A 20509-nucleotide genomic window follows, 5' to 3' on the forward strand; every position below is an offset into this window, starting at 1 on the left:
GGGCGGAGTGGTTGGAGGTTGGAGGTCATTTGATGACACATCGAGGCATATGTCCAACCAGAGTTGGCGACCCTAACCAGAGGGAGACTGGCACTGACACCTGTGAGATTGTAACCCCTTCAAGTGTCAAGGCCTTCCTCATTTTCATGCCGATCCTTGGCAACATCACCTGTAGACATAAGGTCAGCTTCGACATGTACTCTGATGACACCCTGCCCTATTTCTCTACCCCCCCCCCCCCCCCGCTGTGTTGTTAGACATCCACTCTTGGATGAGCTTCAATTTCTTCTTGATAAACATTGGTAAGACCAACGCCATCATCTTCAGCCTCTGTACAAACTCTCTACCCTCGATACCAATTCCACCCTCTTCCTCGAACACTGTCTTAAGCTGAGCCAAACTGTTCATGACCTCAGCATCCTATTTGACCTCGAGCTGAGTTTTTGACCCTGTTAACTCTCCCACACAAAGAAAAGACTCCATGCTTCCACCTCAGTCGCTACCTCAGCCCATCTCAGCTTAAACCCTCACCTCCAGATGGAATTTCCCAATTGCCTTCTGGCCGGCCTTCATCCTCCACCCTTCATAAACTTCAGCTCATTCAAATTTCTTCTACCTATACTGTATCCCGCATCAAGTCCTGCTTGCCTGTCATCTCTGTCCTCACTGACCTACATTATCTCTTGGTCGCCCAATGCCTCAAATTCTAAATTAGCATCCTTGTGTTTAAATCTCTTCATGGCCTCGCCCCTCCCTATTTCTGTAACCTTCTCTAGGCCTACAACACCCCCCAAATCTCTGTTCCTTTTGTGCATTCCCCCTCCCTTCACCCCATCATTGGCGACCGTGCCTTTACTTGCCTAGAGCCTATGCTCTGGAATTCCCTCCATAAACCCTTCTACCTCTCCACCTCCATTCTCTTTAGGACCCACCATAAAGCCCATCTCTTTGACCAAGCTTTTGGTCACCCCATCTAATACTGTTGCCCTGCATTCATTTTAATCCCTTACGCCTCTGGGATGTCTTTCTAAAAGGGTTACATAAACACAGATTGTGAATAAAAGTTTTGGAAGAACATTCGATGATTCAGCAACTTTGCAGTTGCTGATATTGAATTGGATTTCAATTCTGATTTTAATTTTTAAATTACTGCTTTCAGGGAACAGCTAATATTAAAAAATACAATCTGTACTCAAATTTCCCAGCTCTGGGATGTCACAGGGATGGGAGCAAAATGATAACCTCCAATTATCTCTCTATGACAAAAAAGTTAGAGACAATTTTTCTCCCCCTATCCACTGGAATATTAACTTCATTCATTTTGTCATTTGAATTTGTATGTTTCAGGGTGTCAGTCTTGGCTCAGTGGGTGGCACTCTTGCCTCTGAGTCAGAATGGTTGTGGGTTCAAGTCCCACTTCAGAGACTTGAGCACAAAATCTAGGCTGACACTCTAGTGCAGTACAGAGGGAACACTGCAATCTTGTCCTTTGGATGAAACATTAAACCAAGGTCCCGTCTGCCCTCTCAGGTGGATGTAAAAGATCCCATGGCACTATTTCAAAGAAAAGCAGGGGACTGCTCCCTGGTGTCTTTGCCAATATTTATCCCTCAACTAAAATCGGATTATCTGGTCATTATCACGTTGTTGTTTGAGGGACCTTGCTGTGCGCAAGTTGGGCTGCTGCGTTTCCTATATTACAACAGTGACTACACTTCAAAAGTACTTCAATGGCTGCAAAGTGCTTTGGGACGTCCTGAGGTCATGAAAAGTGTTGTATAAATGCAACTTCTTTCTTTAATGGAACCTTTTTCTCTCGCAGGACCTGGTTGTGAAGACGCTGATTGTGGCGGAGCCTCACGTGCTGCATGCGTACCGCATGTGTCGACCTGGCCAGCACCCGGGCAGCAGCAGCGTCTGCTTTGAAGTGCTTGGCTTTGACATTCTCTTGGACCGGAAGCTGAAACCGTGGCTCCTGGAGGTTAGTGCATTATCAATTGACACTTGAACGTGTGTTTTATGTAAATCCAGTGATTTCTACAACCGGAATGGGGATCTGGCTGATGACCTATTAATATCCCATGTGACCTGCGTAGAATGCTCAACTGTAAAAGTTGAGAAAGGAGCCAATTCCATTCAGTGGATGCAATACTTAAAGCCAGGATTCAGAAGCGAGAACGTAACAAATCATGAATTGGGGAATTCACTGAGTGCACTTCTTTAGGTGATGGAAGAGACAAAAACAGTGGCATTCACATTATCAACATCTCAAAGCACTTTCCACAATGAACTACTTGTTGGAGTGCAGTGACTGTTGTTATGTTGGCAAAGATGCCACTTGTAGCTCCCAAACATCAATGAAATGAACAACCAGTTAAATTGGTATTTTGATACTATTGTTTGAGGGAGGAAGGTTAGCTAACGCGCCAGGACAGCCAACCTGTTCTTTCTTGAATACTGCCACGTGGTGGTTTGCTGTCTTCCACACTTCCAGCAAAGGGTCAGGCCTGCGGGGAGTGCGGGTTGGAGAATCGGGGTTACAATGTGGTAGGCCTATCTCTGACCTGTGACCCTGTCCTGCGGCGAGTGCAGCTTCTACGATCAATGTTCATGAGATAGGCTGTTTGATAATGCAGCTGGCAGCGAGCTTCGGGATTCTATCACTTCACTGCTTATGTTTAACAATTTTACAACACCAAGTTATAGTCCAGCAATTTTATTTTAAATTCACAAGCTTTCGGAGGCTACCTCCTTCCTCAGGTGAACGATGTGGACATCGTTCACCTGAGGAAGGAGGTAGCCTCCGAAAGCTTGTGAATTTAAAATAAAATTGCTGGACTATAACTTGGTGTTGTAAAATTGTTTACAATTGTCAACCCCAGTCCATCACCGGCATCTCCACATTATGTTTAACAAAACAGGATTGAAACAATTGGAGAAAAGAGGCATTGTTAAAAATCCCAAGAATATCAAGATGTACAACACTGGTTTTCAAACCGGGACAAGTGCATGTGGACCTGTTCTAGGCACAGAGTTATTCAATATATACAACTTCTGGCAGTAAATCATAAGGACATTATGATGATGGACGGCTCATCAAAACTCATAAAACAACTTATAGTCTCCAAGCACCAGGATTGTCTGCAATGGAAAGGGAAAATTAGAACGCACTCTGCATCTTCAAGTTGATCCCAAGGTCCCACCTGCACAGTTGACAGTCAGGAAACTACCTTAAGCTGTAAAAGAGCTTGTCAAGAGGTGTTGATATAAAAGTTCTAGCACCTGTTAGAATCTCTTCCAATGTTTGGAGCGTTGAAAGGGAATAACGAAACATACCAGTGCATTGATCCAAAGCCACTTAGCAAGCCCTCAGACATGTTTACTCCCCATTTCCAACCATGGATGGTGTTCTGCCTGAATTAGTGAAAGTAAAACTATCCACTGTTGTGGGTGCAAGGAATGTTTTGGTATGTTGTTTTATTTGAAGAATTGAGACTGATATTTACCCTTTCAACACCGTTTAGATGATGAAAATGGTTGTGTATAACTTTTGGAATTTTGTCAGCTCCTGAGGGATTTCAGAGAAGGCTTCTTGAGGCAATTGCTGGAGGGAATCGCTGTTGTGGCAGAATGACATTTTAGTCTTTGGTACAGATGTACTGGGCACAGTTCTGTTCAATTATAAAAAGGCAATGGAGAAGGTGCAAAAAAAAAGATTTACAAAGATGATACCAGAACTGAGAGGTTATACCTATCAGGAAAGATTGAACAGGCTGGGGCTCTTTTCTCTAGAAAAGAGAAGGCTGAGGGGTAACCTAATAGAGGTCTTTAAAATTACGAAAGGGTTTGATAGGGTAGACATAGAGAAGATGTTTCCACCTGTGGGGAGTCCAAAACTAGGGGTTATAAATATCATATGATAGTCACTAATAAATCCAATAAGGAATTCAGGAGAAACTTCTTTAGAATGTGGAACTCGCTACCATATAGAGTGTTCAAGGCAAATAGCATGGATACACTTAAGGGGAAGCTAGATAAGTACATGAAGGAGAAAGGAATAGAAGGATATGCTGATAGGGTTAGATGAAGTAGGGTGGGAGGAGGCTCGTGTGGAGCATAAACACCGGCATAGACCAGTTGGGCCGAATGACCTGTTTCCATGTTGTGAATTCTGTGTAATTCTACGTACGTAACAGGATCACAGTTGTAAGATAAAAGCTCTGATGAATGGCGACAAAAGAGTATCAAACTGAACAAACAAGAAACAAAGTTCAAAGAATGAGAATTGAAATTTATCTGCATTAATTTGCTCCAAATTTGACTGAGGCAATGACTCCTCTTTGGGATCTAAAAAGGAAGAAGATAACTTAACATAGGACTGTCACCATGAGAAGTGTTGGATGAGGTCAAGAAGATCATCTCTGAAGTACCAGTACAAAAATACTTTGACATTAATAAGGATGTGTGTGACGCATCTGAAACAACCTCAATCGTTCAATTTAATGTACCTCTGTTTAAATTAGACGTAAGCCAGAGATACATTGGGCTCGATTTTACCGTCGGGTTTCCTGTGGGTTTCCAGCGGGGGGGGCCCGAAAATCCCGATATCCAGTCACGTGACGGGAACCCGCCACGATCCCACCCACTTCCGGGTTCCCCGATGACGTGCGGGGGTGCGTGCGTGGCCCCCGCTGGTGGGAATCCCACAGGCAATTAAAGCCAGCGGGATGCCACTTGAGGTTATTTATTTCGCTTGTTCAGGTCATTAACTGACCTGATTAAGGGACTGTGTGTGATTTTGGGGAAACATGGGACTGTTTCACACACTGGGGGAAACAGTCCTAGTTGAACTGGACGTGTTGCAGCCGTCAGCCTGTGGCAGCTGCAAAGGTCCATTTGACAGGTAGGGGAGGAGACCCTCACCCATTGCAGGAGGCCGCTCTGTCACTTGGGACAAAGTGTGGCCTCCACCACCCCCCTCCGGACGGTCAAAGTCACCAACCTGCACACTCACCCCGGGGTCCGGAGACATGTGCCTGCCTTGCGGACCCCCTCAGATGTACATATTGCGGATGGGGGCCGCCGTAGCTGCAGTCATGACCCCCTCGGAGGGCGAACAGCATCACCAGCCTCGCCATCCACGCCGTCCACCTCTGACACGTGGAGCTCCACAACAGAGTGCTGTGACACATCCACCTGTACAGCAGGAGGGAGGGCTACCGCAGAGAGAGACGCGTCGCAGAGGGCACTACCCTCGCCACAGGGTCCACAGACCGAGGCGCAGCTCCCCGGACCTCTCCGAGCAGTAGTGCACACGGAGGTGCAGATTCACTCGACATGTAGTCGTGGAGATCTGCAGGCTCTTTCATGCCGAGCTGCTCCTGGCTGGCCCCAGCACCAACTGCCTACCTGTCGCTGCCAAAGTCACCACTGCCCTCCACACCTTCTCCTCCGCATCCTTCCAGGGTGCAGCCGGGTACACCGCCGATGTCTCTCAGTCGTCTGCGCGGAAGAGCCCTGCAAATACACCTGCACCTACTCTGCAGTAACACGATGGGTGGCATCAGTGGTGGGTCCTCATAGTGATACCCAGGAGCGGGCATTATTGGACACAACAGACAGGATTTGCGGAGACATGGCAGTGGTGGTGCTAATATAATGTGTGATGTTTGTTGCTCTGAAATTCAATATAGGTATCACCCATGGCAAACCCTCAGACACCCTTGTGCATCCCCTTCATGCTCACGACACGTTTGCCTTACGCTGCCTACTGCACATATGCGATGCATGCCCTGTGGCTGCAGCTCAGGTGGTGGCAGGTTGAGTGAGGCTGGCCGTGAGAGAGATGCACGAGAGGGTGAGTATGGGATAGAGCCATGAGATTGTATGAGGATTGGGTTGCGTGTTAGTGGCGGGGTGAGTACTGGCGAGGTGAGTAGGTGCAGGTAAGATGAGGATGGGGTTTGAGTGGGTATGAGGGGTGATGTGACAGAGTAGTGTTGGCGGTGCCGAAGGAGATGTGGGGTGGGGGCAGTGATGTGGCAGACGGAGTGTAGGGGAAAGACTACGTGTTCTCACTGTGGCTGACCTACTGAGGTCATTGGAGCGCCTCCTGCACTGTATGCAGGTGGGCGATATGTTGGTGGTACAGGTGACCCCCTCTGCCACCTCGAGCCAGGCCTTCTTGGTGGCAGAGGCAGGCCGCTTCCTCCCGCCCGCCGGGTGGAAGATCTCTGTCCTCCCCCTCCTCCTCACCCCATCTGATGATACCTGGGGTGAGGCATCATTAAACTGGGAGCAGCCTTCCCCCTGGGCTGCTCCATGCTGTAATTTGTTCCACTGGTTGCAGTATCTGTCAGTGGAGGACTGCCCCTTTAACTAGAGAGCTTCCAGCTGACAGATCGTACTGCGCGTGCGCAGCCCGCCCGAAGCGCAGACCAGCAGCGCGGACCCCGGAGGAGCAGGTAAGTGATTCCAATTAGTGGATTGCCTGCTATGATCGCGCGGGCAACCCACGAATTTCACCGGGCGCGGAGGCCACGCACCCGAAACCCAACCCCCCGGAAACCCGCAGGCCTGCTAAAATCAGGCCCATTATGTTCAAATTGAAAAAGAACTCTCAAGTCATTGTTTTTGGTTCAGGAAAATTCAAGTGGGACATCCCTAAATTTGGAAAGTGGTCATGAATCACAAAGCCATTTTGATAAAAAGCGTCTAATTGGTGCACCCAAGGGGGAGCGGAGGATCAAAATAAAATGAGCATCAGTCGTGCAGTAGACGGATACCAGGGATGAGGGACTTCAGTTACGTGGAGAGACTGGAGAAGCTGGGGTTGTTCTCCTTAGTGCAGAGAAGGTTAAGAGGAGATTTGATAAAGGTGTTCAAAATCATGAAGGGTTTTGATAGAGTAAATGAGGAGAAACTAAGGAGTAACTGTTTCCAGTGGCAGAAGGGTCAGTAACCAGAGGACACAGATTGAAGGGGATCAGCAAAAGAACCAGAGGTGACTTGAGTAACAATTGTTTTACGCAGCGAGTAGTTATGATCTGGAATGCACTGCCTGAAAGGGTGGTGGAAGCAGATTCAATAGTAACTTTCAAAAGGGAATAGGATAAATACTTGAAGGGAAAACATTTGCAGGGCTATGGGGAAAGAGCAGGGGAATGGGACTAATTTGATAGCGCTTTCAAAGAGCCGGCACAGGCACGATGGGCCGAATGGCCTCCTCCTGTGCTGTATCATTCTATGATTTTTTTTATTCGTTCATAGGAACATAGGAACAGGAGTAGGCCATTCAGCCCCTCGTGCCTGCTCCGCCATTTGATAATGGCTGATCTGCGATCTAACTCCATATACCTGCCTTTGGTTCTATGTTTCTATGACTTCCCACTGACCCAGAATTGTTTGTACAATTGACAGCTGTATGTGGAAATTAATAAGGCCGAACATATGGCCATTCGGCCCAAAAATTTCTCCTCGCCTCCCCTCTGATTCTTTTGCCAATTACCTTAAGTCTGTGTCCTCTGGTTACCGACCCTTCTGCCATTGAAAACAATCTTTCCTTATTTAGATCATCACCAGATCAAAACCCTCCATGATTTTGAACACCTCTATTAAATCACCCTTTATCCTTCTGTGCTCTAAGGAGAACATATTAAGGTATATAAAATAATGGGGTAGATTTTCATCTTCACCGCCTGGGTGGTAATTTGGCGGGCCCTTTTATAGAACCCTTATTTTGATTCTGTTCATTTCATAAGCAGGCAGGCTCTATAATGGGTGTACAATCAGCCCGCCAGACTACTGCCCAGGTGGTGGAGGTGAGAATCTACCCAAATAAGTGGAATAGAAAAGGTTAGCCTGGAGCATTATTTCAAAGTTAAACCATTACTGCAGGGCAAATGTCCATAGGCACAAACTAGTGAAGGGCGAGCTCAGGTGCGATGTTAGGAAGCTCTTCTTAAAGCAAAGAACGATGGAAGAATTTTCCAGGTGGGATAGTGGAAGCAACCACTCTGTTATCATTCAAGTCGGATGCTATGATGGGTGGACGGTCCAATTCAATGGAAAGATGAGCTGAATGGCCTCCCTCGTCTGTACTCAGACGTACAGAACAACAACAATATTCTTAGGCATAGAGTAAACCATCAGAACCTTGTTTCATATAAATCATCCAAGCCTCTGGATTCGACTATTCCAATGCTCTGCTGGTCAGCCTCCCACCTTGCACCGTCTGTAAACTCGAGGTCATCCAAACTCTGCTGCCCGTATCCTAACTCGCACCAAGTCCTGTTCACCCATCACTCCTGTGCTACATTGGCTCCCCGTCCAGCAATGCCTCGATTTAAAAATTCTCATTCTTGTTTTCAAATCCTTCCATGGCCTCGCCCCTCCCTATCTCTGTAACCTCCTCCAGCCCTAAAACCTTCTGAGACCTCTGCGTTCCTCCAATTCTGGCCTCTTGCGCATCCCTGATTTTCTTCGCTTCACCATTGGCGGCCGTGCCTTCAGTTGCCTAGGCCCCAAGCTCTGGAATTCCCTCCCTAAACCTCTCTGCCTCTGTACCTCTCTCTCCTCCTTTAAGACGCTCCTTAAAACATGCCTCTTTGACCGTCTTAATATCTCCTTTTGTTGCTTGGTGTCAAAAATTATTTGATAACGCTCCTGTGAAGTGGCTTGGGATGTTTTACTACGTTAAAGGTGGTATATAAATGCAAGTTGTTATTGTTGTCGTCAGGTTTGGAGATGTAGCTCTGGCCCTCAGAATGTTTTGAGTATTTGTGAACTTGGATAAGTGGGTGTGTCCCTTTGGCGAAAGAGAGAGTGATCCCTCCTTATTAGGCAAACAGAGACTATCGCTGTTAGGATTCCTATGTCATTTTGTTTGGAGTCTCTTAAGCATGATGACGGGATTTTGTGTGGGCAGACACCTGACTGACCAAAAAAATATTGGTGAATGAACATTTTCAAACATCTTCATTGTAATATTCAAGTGTTATTTGCTTTGAAATATGTTCTTTTCTCCTCCCCCCCGCCCCCCCCCCCCCCCCAGATTAATCGTGCTCCTAGCTTTGGAACTGACCAAAAGATAGACTTTGATGTCAAGAAAGGAGTGCTGGTCCATGCAATGAAGCTGCTTAACATACGGTAAGTTAAAGTTAAAATTTGAAGTCAAATAATGGCCTCATCTGTAATGTTGACAGTTAGAAAAGGCCAATGCTATTGGCTCACACTTGCGAGATAGCGATTCTAATTTCTAACATCTCAGAGATAGAGGCAGAGCGAAAGACACAAGTAGAGCGAAAGACAGAGAGACTGTTTCTTTCCTCAATCTAATTTGATTTCTTTTTTAAAAAAAGACAAGTTGAATTTTAGAAGCAAACAGAACCTTTTTGAGGGAAACGGATAGGAAGGTAAAGTATGAGGGGGAGGGGAGAATGGCGACTGAATGAGGGTAAAGGGGCCTCAGCCTCTCACTACGTGCCCTTGGGGGGAGCAAGTGGGATTTGGTAATGGGTGGAGGGATAGGGATGAGCTGAGTGACAGTCGAGTAAGGGGCACAGGAGGATGAAGTGTTTGAGCGGGTAGTTTAAAAGTGTAATAGGTAGAGGTTGTGAAGGTATGATAGGAAGGGGAATTGGTAGTGGGAAGTTGAAGGGGTAAGAGATGCAATGGGAGTGAGAGACTGGGAGGAAGCAGACATGTTTGGGGATCGCAATAGAAAGGAGCTGCTGTGGGTGTCAATTCCCCTGTCACACTCACCCCAAATAGAGCCTGCCATTGGTGGCTCCTTTACCTGTGACATCACCCGCCCCCTCCTACCCGAAAGGAAAAAAGGAGAAAAAGAGAGAGAGAGAGAAAAAAGAAGAGTAAGACACAGAAACATAGAAAATAGGAGCAGGAGTAGGCCATTCGGCCCTTCAAGCCTGCTCCACCATTCAATATGATCATGGCTGATCCTCTATCTTGATACCATATTCCCGCTCTATCCCCATACCCCTTGATGCCTTTTGTTTTCTGCTCTCTCCCCATACCCCTTGATTTTGTAAAGGAGAGAAAAGCGGTGTTAAGGAGAGAAAAGCAGAAAACAGAGAGACAGAACCAGACAGCAACATGAAGACAGCGGGGAAAGGCGAGAGAGAGAGTGGCCATATTCTCAAACTTCCTGAGTGTGTAACTCCAGGCGAGATTAACTAGTAATACATTAAAAATCTTGGGCCTGATTTTGCTGGATTGGGGCCCTGTTAGTTAGACATGTCCGTGCACGTTTAGGTTCTAAAATTTTTTGCCTTGTAAGTTGCTGGAAGTGCGAGCTGATAAAAGTGCAGCGAGGGCAACGGGGCATCCGAGTACCTTAGTGAACGACGGGACCAACAGTCTATCTCCTTAATCAGTGAGTGGTCTCGATGGTAGTCATGATGTGGAGATGCCGGTGATGGACTGGGGTTGACAATTGTAAACAATTTTACAACACCAAGTTATAGTCCAGCAATTTTATTTTAAATTCACAAGCTTTCGGAGACTTCCTCCTTCCTCAGGTAAATGTTCAGGATCTCAGATCCTGAACATTTACCTGAGGAAGGAGGAAGTCTCCGAAAGCTTGTGAATTTAAAATAAAATTGCTGGACTATAACTTGGTGTTGTAAAATTGTTTACAATTAATCAGTGAGATTTAAGGATTGAGAAATAAACAGCGGAAGGACGGAGAAAGAGGGTGAATTAAATGTCAAATCAGGTACAGAAAGAGAAATAAAGAGAGGGAAAGAAAGACTGGATTTAGAGAGAGAGAAAAAGAAACAGAAAGGGAAAAGTAAGATTAAAAAGATTTAAAAATTTAAAATTTGACATTTTTAAAATCTCCTAAAACAATTCACAACCCGAGGAAAGAGACTCCACACTTATAATTGTTCACTTTCTGGGCAGTCATTGACAATTATCACAACGTTAAAGGGGTACTTATGCCTTAATTACTAAACTTAATGTTCTGTGGGGAGTTTAATGGGCAATTAATGAGCAAATGCAGCAACTTCATGAAAATCACGGAGAGGTTAAGTGCGAGATGGCGTTTTCCGGAAGCTAACGGTGGAGAGCCACAAGTTGGCCAACAACTTGTGGCGATGAGCAATTCACTGGGTATCTCTTCCTCGCCACGAGTTGCTGGCCGATTTGCTCATTAATAATGGCGAGCGTCGTTCGGACGCCATTAGTTTTTCAGCAAAATCTGGGCCCTTCTATCTGTGTGCACTTCCTGTTTACCAAATCTTACTTTTTCATAGTATGATACAACACAGAAGGGGGCCATTCGGCCCATCGTGCCGGTGCCGGCTCTTTGAAAGAGCTATCCAATTAGTCCCATAGCCCTGTAATTTTTTTCCCTTCAACTATTTATCCAACTCCCTTTTGAAAGTTATTATTAAATCTGCTTTCACCGTCCTTTCAGGCAGTGCATTCCAGATCATAACAAGTCGCCGCATAAAAAAATGTTTCCTTGTGTCGCCTCTGGTTCTTTTGCCAATCACTTTAAATCTGTGTACTCTGGTTACCTGCCAGTGGAAACAGTTTCTCCTTATTTACTCTATCAAAATCATTCATGACTTTGAACACCTCTATCGAATCTCCTCTTAACCTTCTCTGCTCTAAGGAGAACAATCCCGGCTTCTCCAGTCTCTCCACAAAACTGAAGTCCCTCATTCCTGCTACCATTCTCTCTTCTGCACCCTCTCTAAGGCTTTGACATCCTTCCTAAAGTGCGGTGCCCAGAATTGAATACAATGCTCCAGCTGAGGCCTAACCAGTGTGTTATAAAGGTTTAGCAAAACTTCCTTGCTTTTGTACTCTAAGCTCTATTAATAAAGCCCAGGATCCCATATGCTTTTTTAACAGCCTTTTCAATTTGTCCTGCCACCTTCAAAGATTTGTGTACATACACTCCCAGGTCTCTCTGTTCCTGCACCCCCTTTTTGTAGTCATGTATCGCATTTTTGTTTTAATCTTTTCTATTATGAATTCCCATGTCCACATTTATAACCTATGTAAGCTTGTCACATTGTAATTACACCCTCCAACCACTGGCAGCACTGTAGCACCTCAGGTTTTCATCTCCCAGGTCATCATGCTGTTATGTAAAGTAAACCTCCGTGCCCCCACCCATGATAAAACCAATCACCGTCTTTGTGATGTGTTGGTTTTCTTGGGTACAACAAAAGACCATTAGAATCCAAACTAGTCTCCCCTTTTTTTTATAGATCAACTCCCCCTCTCACCATATCCATCAATCTGTTCGTTCACTGGAACCACATCCAATTGTCACTTGATTCCATTTAAAATGCCGTCTCCAATGGTTTTCCTTGGTAACTTATTCCACAAATCTATTACCCCTCTGTGGGGGGAAAAAGGTCTTCCCGTATTCCATTCTTACTCCTAAAATCCTGTCTTTTTTTAACTCTGTCCCCTGGTATTTGAACAGTTTGCTTGGATGTGCTGTCTCAGGCTCAAACTGATGCTAACACTATGAGGAACACTTAAGCTCTCTGCGGCTGATCTATTTCCACAAGAGTCTCCCGATTTACACTGTTATCGTATGTAGGTTATTATCATAGGCCTTGTATACAGTGGCCCACAGTGAATTCTCTTTCTTCGTCCCGCAATAAAATTAGAAGGATGAAAAGCCGCCTGCTGAGTGACAGGGGATTCACCGTAATTGATGAGAAACTAAACTGACAGATTTGAAGTGCGATCTGCATACTATATACTCTGCTCTCTTTTATTTGGCAGAAAGCCAAACTGCTTCGGGTTACAAAGTCGGTAGATAATACATGATTGCTTCAGGCCTGTCTCGGTGCTTTAATGTGAAGTGCAGTCTTTGTGTGAAACCTGCACAAATGTTGTCCCAGTGACTGGGGATGTGCTACCGTTCCAGCTCTGAAATTTACTCTTCCTGGGCACCCACTCACCAATCACCCCTGTCCTCGTTGACTTACATTGGCTTCCTGCATCCCAACGCCTCAACTTCTAAATTCTCATCCTCGTATTTAAATCTCCCCATGGCCTCACCTCTCCCTATCTCTGTAATCTCCTCTAGCCATACAACATCCTCCCCCCCCCCACCCACCACCACCCCCTACTCACCATACTCTCTGTACCTCTGACTCTTGTCTCTTGTAAACACTGCATCCCTTTGTCCCACCATTGGCGGCCAGGCTTTTAGACCCCATGCTCTGCAATGCCCAGCTAAGCAACTCCACCTTTTCATCTTCCTCTGTTCCGTCAAGACTCTCTTTAAAACCCACCTCTTTGACCAAGCTTTTGGTCACCCTCCTAATCTCTCCTTTGGCGCATCATACGTTTTTTCGTACATCTCAGTGAAGCGCCTTGTGAATTTTTTCTACATTAAAGGCGCTTATATAAATGCAAGCCCTTGTCGTTGTGTGTGAACAAGCAAGTTACAGAACTGGTGCAGCTAAGGACACTTACATAAGATGCTGTTAATTCCATGTGTTTGATTAACCAGTGACCCTAGGGATATGAAGTTGGCATTGCCACTTGCTTACAATGTAAGGGCTCACTGTGTCAGATCATGGTACTAGTGGGGAGCCTTGCCAGTGACGAACATGGCCAGAGAAGTGGGGCCATTATGTTTACGCCGTATCTTTAACCCACGGGCTTGATGGGCCGAATGGCCTTCTGTGCTGTAACCGTCCTATGATTCTCGGGTAGTTGTTTGGGTTGCTGCAATTGGTCGCAGTTCCCTTTCCTGATCACGATCCATGACCTTTGCTGGAAAGCTCATCTGTGTGTGGCCATCAGGTGAAGACAGGATTGCGCCAGGCTGAGATACCCTGTTTTCAAGAACCTGCTGATGCTCACTATTTAGGCTAATGTATGAAGACTGGTCGCTCGGGTGAGGCACATGGTGGTGAGGTTCACCTTCAGGAGATGGGAACGGGAGAGCTTTGGCAAAGCGTTTTTACAGAACTTGCACTTGTGAACACTTTTCTTTCTCGTGCTAATTTTCTCCACTGTTTCTTGCCAGTTTTTCCCCTCCCTAACCCAAGGGATCGGAGACCAACTGTAAAACTTTATCACCAACCCAACTAACATCAGTTAAATGAGCACTTAGCAGGGAATTAACTTCTGCTGTTCTAGCACTGTAAAGCACACAGCTACTTACCACCTCAAGTCATCAGGGGAGCTACACCAAATCATTGTCACAGTGTTAGTTAACATTACAGTTCATTGTGCATCTGTGTTTGTGAAGGTTGATTAATGACTCCAGATGAAATACTTCTGTTAAGTACTTAGCCATTGTCACTTAATGTGCATTGATTGACTTATTCAACAAAGTGGTCATTTGCCATCAGCTAAGAAATCGTGTAGGACTGATGATGTGGATGTAGAGAATCAGTGCGGCTCGCACTCTTTATTTATCTAAGCGTACCCCGCTTTACTTTAATGTTTTCTGTGTTTGTCAGTCGGTTTTGTTTTCTTCCTGTCTTAGCACCAGCGACAAGAGGAGGAATCTGGTTCAGCAGAAAGCTGAGGCCCAAAAGAGACTCTATGGGCAAGGGTCGTTGAAGCGACTGTCAGCCGGGTCCTCGGAGTGGGAGAAACAGCGCCACTCGCTGGGGAGAAGGAGAGAGGAGCTGGTGAGAATTCAGCCACTTGCCTCCCCGATGGAAGTTTTGTTATATTTATATAGTCGTCCGCTCGATATTTAAAAAGCGTTCCTTTTCTCCCACCACCATCCCCCACACTTGCAGAAGGAGAGACTCGCCCAAGTCCGCAAGCAGATCTCGAGGGAAGAGCACGAAAATCAAAATTTGGGCAACTACAGGTAAAAGACGAACCTTTGTTTTACAACTGAACCAAGACGCAGCCAGGGGCATACTCATATGCGAGGGGCATACTCCTATACTGTTGGGTACGGTAGCATAGCGGTTATGTTACTGGACAAGTAATCCAGAGGCCTAGACTAATATTCCAGAGTCATGAGTTCAAATCCCTCCACGGTAGCTGGGGAATTTAAATCCAATTAATTAAATTGGGAACCCATTCCTCTGGAATTAAAAAAAAACTAGCATCATTAATGGTGGCCATGAAACTACTGGATTGTTGTAAAAACCCATCTGGTTCATTAATGCCCTTTAGGGAAGGAAACCTGCCGTCCTTACCCGGTCTGGCCTATATGTGACTCCAGACCCAGAGCAATGTGGTTGATTCTTAATTGCCCTCTGAAATGGCTGACCAAGCCACTCAGTTGTTCAAGAAAGCGGCTCACCACCACCTTCTCAAGGGCAATTAGGGATGGGTAATAAATGCTGGCCTGCCAGCGACACCCACGTCCCATGAACGAATAAAAAAAATACAAGTGTCTGCTAATAGGAACTATGAGTTTATAGCGACAGAGATACTTTGATATCCTACATTAACTGATTTTGATTTAGAGGGATTTTTTCCAGGTAAAACAGTAGATATGAACATGACAATAACACCACCATAAAGGGTTTTGTGCTTTTAAGGGATTTTGTATTGTGCAACCTAATTCCCATGGGTCCTCTGTCTATATCAGACAAAAACAGACCCAGACATGACACGAGATAAAACCCCAGTGGTAGAAAGCCTTGGGAACCCATTCCTCTCAAGCACTTACCACATGTCATGTCTCAAATTATTCATATACTGTATCCCAAAACGTTATACTCCGGAAAAAATCTATCTAATTTGCATTTGAATGAATCAATACTAACTGCTTTCCACCGTCTCCCTGGAGAGCCTGTTCCATAGATTGGCCATTCGCTCACTGAAATATTGTTTCCGCAGATTAGTTCTCAATTTACCCCCCTCCAAGCGCAGGCCGTGTCCTCTGGTTCTACTGTTCTGGACAAGTTTACTAATACAGAGAAGCACAGTAACAATTGGGAATCAAAACAAATGTGTTGATCCACCATTTTCTATTCCCGAACTTGCAATTCAGCACCTGTACTGGCAGTCATGCAACATTCAGTCGATAGAATCATCTGATGCTCTGACTGAAACAGCTTGTCATGGTCTACATTATCTAGACCCTTTATAATCCTAAAAAATGATGAAACATTTGTGGTAGTACTTTTTGGCAAAAATACATTTTGAAAACATTCCTGAAAGGTGCAGAATGAAATGGTGGAAAGCAAAAAAAACTACATTCTCACTGAATTATTATTTTTTTTCTGAAACTGAAATTAAACCTTGGGAGCAGAGGGAGGATGCGGCGAAAGCTAGAAATTAATTTCTTTGATAGGTTATAAATAAGAGAGACTTGGCTGCTACTAAAGTTTAAATTATTTCTGGGACTGAAGCAGCACCGCTTCCTTCTGGCCTGTCTGGTTCAGATGGTTACCTTCGGTATGTAGGTTTCTTAAATTGGGCCTGTGGACCCTTGGGGGGGATGCGAAGGATTTGTCTGAGGCTTGGCATACTGTGAGCGCAGCGCCTCAAGTTTACCATAAAATGAATGGAGCTTATATTAATGCAACCGGGAATCAGCATCGGACTTCAATGTAATTAGGTGAATTCTTTAAATGAAGGAATCCAGACCCCACGATCTCTGTCTATCAGTCAGAGCATCATATGATTCTACCAACTGATACTAGCTCAATTGCTAAATTTAAATGTGAGATAGATAGCTTTTTGGCAACCAAAGGTATTAAGGGATATGGGCCAAAGGCAGGTATATGGAGTTAGATCACAGATCAGCCATGATCTTATCAAATGGCGGAGCAGGCACGAGGGGCTGAATGGCCTACTCCTGTTCCTATGTTCCTATGAATGTTGCATGACTGCTGGTACAGGTGCTGAATTGCAAGTTCGGGAATAGAAAATGGTGGACCAACACATTTGTTTTGATTCTCGATTGTTACTGTGCTTCTCTGTATTAGTTAACTTACTAGCACATTACTTCTGTTGCTGTATACCGACAACACCATTTTCCGCAATGCTAGCATGGTATTCCTTTCGGGAGCTGACGCAATCTATTATAAATCAGGAAAGGGGTATATCCGAGGGGCGTGTCCGTATTTACAGTGGGAGAATGTGTTAAGAGTTTGCAGGGCACTCTGGGAATGTGTCAATATTTGCTGGGGGTCCTTTAGGAGTGTCCACTATTTACGAGGCTCGGGAGGGTGGAGTCTCTGGGAGCGTGACAGTATTTGCAAGAGATGATCTGAATTGCTCAAAAGAGCTTCCAGTTGTGTTTTATTCCAACCACTTAAATTAAAATTACTCCAATTTTTAGAGAAAAAAATGAATAAGAGGAGCTTTCCACTATTTACAGGGGGGGTCCATGAGAATGTGCCAATATTAGCAGGGTTCCCCTGGGAGTTTGGCACAATTTACTCTATAGTCTGAAGGTAAGGGGTCGGTAATTTAGGACCGAGATGAAGAAAAATTTCTTCACTCAGAGGGTTGTGAATCTTTGGAATTCTCTACCCCAGATGGCTGTAGATGCTCAGTCGTTGAGTACGTTCAAGACTGAGATCGATGATATTTGGCCACTAAGGGAATCAAGGGATATGGAGATCGGGCGGGAAAGTGGAGTTGAGGTAGAAGATCTGCAATGATCTTATTGAATGGCGGAGCAGGCTCGAGGGGCCGTATGGCCTACTCCTCCTCCTATCTCTTATGTTCTTACAGGGGTCCCCTGGGAGTGTGCCACTATTAGCAGTGGGTCCCCCAGACGGAAATGTTTCAAAAGCATCTAGTAGTATGATATTATTAAGGATGATAGAGTTTGATAGGGTAGACATAGAAAAAATGTTTCCACTTGCCGGGGTGGCGGGGGGGAGTCCAAAACTAGAGGTCATAAATATAAAACAGTCGCTAATAAATCCAATAAGGAATTAAGGAGAAACTTCTTTACCCAAAGAGTGGTAAGAATGTGGAACGCGCTACCATAAGGAGTAGTTGAGGCAAATAATATAGATGCATTTACGGGGAAGCTGGAGAAAGGAATAGAAGGATATGCTGATAGGGTTAGATGAAGCAGGGAGGGTGGAGGCTCACGTGGAGCATAAACGCCGGCATAGACCAGTTGGGCCGAGTGGCCTGTCTCTGCGCTGTAATTTCAATGTAATTCGATGTAATAATAAAAGACAATTCTACTTTCTGCTCCTCTCTGTCAAACCAGGCGGATCTACCCTCCCGATGACCAGCAGTTGCTGGAGAAGTATGAGAGTCTGCTGAGTATTGCCTTTCAGACATTCCTGGCTGGAAGAGCAGCCACGCTCCAGAAAGAACTCAGCAATCCACTAAAGCACATGAAGGTAATGACCACGCGATCCCTCGGATTAGGGTAAGAAAAGAGAGGGCTGAGGCATGACTTGATAAAATTATGAAGGGGTTTGATAGGGTAGATGTAGAGAAGATAGATTTTTGTTAGGCAAGGTGTATTAAGAGTTACGGAACCAAGGCGGCTAAGTGGAATTAAGATACAGATTAGCCATGATCTAATTGAATGGTGGAACAGGCTCGAGGGGCTGAATGGCCTACTCTTGTTCTTATGTTCCTATGATTCAAGGGTGCAAGCAGGGACAGAGCTGAAGGAGGTCACTGAGGTCAGATGGGTGGGACCATCTCGTCTTTGAAGGTGAGGATATGTATCTTGAAATCGATTTGTAGGAGCGGGGGGTGGGGGGGAGAACAAATGTCCGAAGCCACAGTTGAATAGGTAGGTTTTAAGGAGCTTTGGAATATGATAGTGGTAACAAAGCAGAAGGTTTACGGATAGAGTTCGAGAGTGCACGGTCAAGATGACTGAAGGTTCTGCCACGGATGATGGAGTGGGGGGAAGGGGAAGAAAGGAGGCCAGAGTTGGAAGTGTGGTAGTTTTACGCTGGCATGTAGAGCTGTGGGGAGTTGCAGAGGCAGTGTGGAGTGAGACTGTGGGAGTGCAACCCAAGGATTTTGAACGCAATGCCCTCCAGTGTCGGTGGCGGGGGGAATGGGGAATGAATATCGAGCATGGTAAAAGAGTTAAGTTTTGCGTTGTAAAACTAGTTTAAAAGGTAACTACTGTACATCCATTTAACAATGTACGGTAGAGCCCCAATTATCTTCCCTCCTGTCATCTGTGTTCACGATTGTCAACAAACAGGACTAGTGGAAGTCGGGGCATTAGGTCAGGTTGCACCTTTTAGCTGCTGGGCCTTTTATTCGCATCTGCCGTGCTTGCGGAGCTGGTAACTTTAGGTTGGGTCAGGACCTTTATCCATGCTGGTCTGCAACCCTGGATTGGGTGGGCGCAGGTCAGGTGTGTTGGGGCCATGAGACTAGTTACAGTGGGGGCTGCAGGTCAGGTGTGTTGAATGTTTATGGCGGACAACTGGTTTAGCCATTCATCGCCAGACCTGGCTGGACCACTTAAAGCACAGTTGGTCCTGTTCTCCTCTGCCAAAACTGCTCACTTTTCCAATATCATTCTGGAATGCAAAGATAATCCCCGGCTTCTTTTCACTACAAACCGTCTTCTTAAACCCCTCTCCCCTGCTCCCTCCACCCTCACCTCCAAAAACAAGTGCGAGGAGCTGGAGGACTTCTTTGTCACTAAGATTGAAACTCTCCATTCAGCTGCCTCTGCCGCTTTCCTCCCTTCCCCTAGACCACCAAGCCAAACTTCCCCTAAGGCTCGCTGCTGCCTTAGCCCTGAACTCACATCTCCGAGCTCATCTTGTCCATAAGACCCACCTCCTGCAACCTCGACCCTATTCCCATCAAACCGATGACCACCCAACTTCCCTTCCTGGCCCCCATGTTACCTGATCTTGTAAACCGTTCCCTCTCCTCAGGTATTGTCTCCCTCCCCATCAAATCTGCTGTCATTAACCCCCTCCTCAAAAAACCCACCTTTGAGCTAGCTGTCCTTGAAAATTACCCCTCCATCTCCAACCTCGCTTTCTTCTCCAAAATCCTTGAACGTGTTGTCACCTCCCAAACCCGTGCTCAGCTTTCCTGCAACACCGTGTTTGAATCCCTCCCATCAGGTTTCCACCCTTGCCACAGTACCGAAACGGCCCTTATCAAAGTCACAAATGACATCCTATGTGACTGTGACCGTGGTAAACTATCCCTCCTCGTCCTGTCTGCAGGCTTTGACACAGTTGACCACACCATCCTCCTCCAACGCCTCTCCTGCATCATCCAGCTGGGTGGGACTGCGCTCGCCTGGTTCCATTCTTATCTATCCAGTCGTAGCCAGAGAATCAACTGCAATGGCTTCTCTTCCCGCTCCCACACCGTTACCTCTGGAGTCCCCCGAGGATCTATCCTTGGCCCCCTCCTAGTTCTCATCAACTTGCTGCCCCTCGGTGACATCATCTGAAAACGTAAAGTCAGGTTCCACATGTATGCTGACGACACCCAGCTCTATCTCACCACCACCTCTCTCGACCCCTCCACCGATTTGTCACGTTGCTTGTCCGACATCCAGTATTGGATGAGCAGAAATTTCCTCCAATTAAATACTAGGAAGACCGATGCC

The 20509-nt window shown here is 45.8% G+C and overlaps 1 protein-coding gene across 1 annotated transcript in view; it reads left to right on the plus strand.

Moving 5' to 3' along the window:
• The window catches only part of ttll7 (tubulin tyrosine ligase-like family, member 7), a 170987-nt gene that overhangs the window by 88729 nt on the left and 61749 nt on the right, over positions 1-20509 (plus strand). The window contains exons 8-12 of the mRNA XM_067989644.1: positions 1823-1981; positions 9053-9147; positions 14498-14645; positions 14760-14833; positions 18161-18296. Coding sequence (XP_067845745.1) covers positions 1823-1981; positions 9053-9147; positions 14498-14645; positions 14760-14833; positions 18161-18296 — 612 coding nt within the window. The remainder of the gene's footprint in view (positions 1-1822; positions 1982-9052; positions 9148-14497; positions 14646-14759; positions 14834-18160; positions 18297-20509) is intronic.

Source organism: Heptranchias perlo, chromosome 9 (assembly GCF_035084215.1).
Source record: "Heptranchias perlo isolate sHepPer1 chromosome 9, sHepPer1.hap1, whole genome shotgun sequence".
Taxonomy (NCBI): domain Eukaryota; kingdom Metazoa; phylum Chordata; class Chondrichthyes; order Hexanchiformes; family Hexanchidae; genus Heptranchias; species Heptranchias perlo.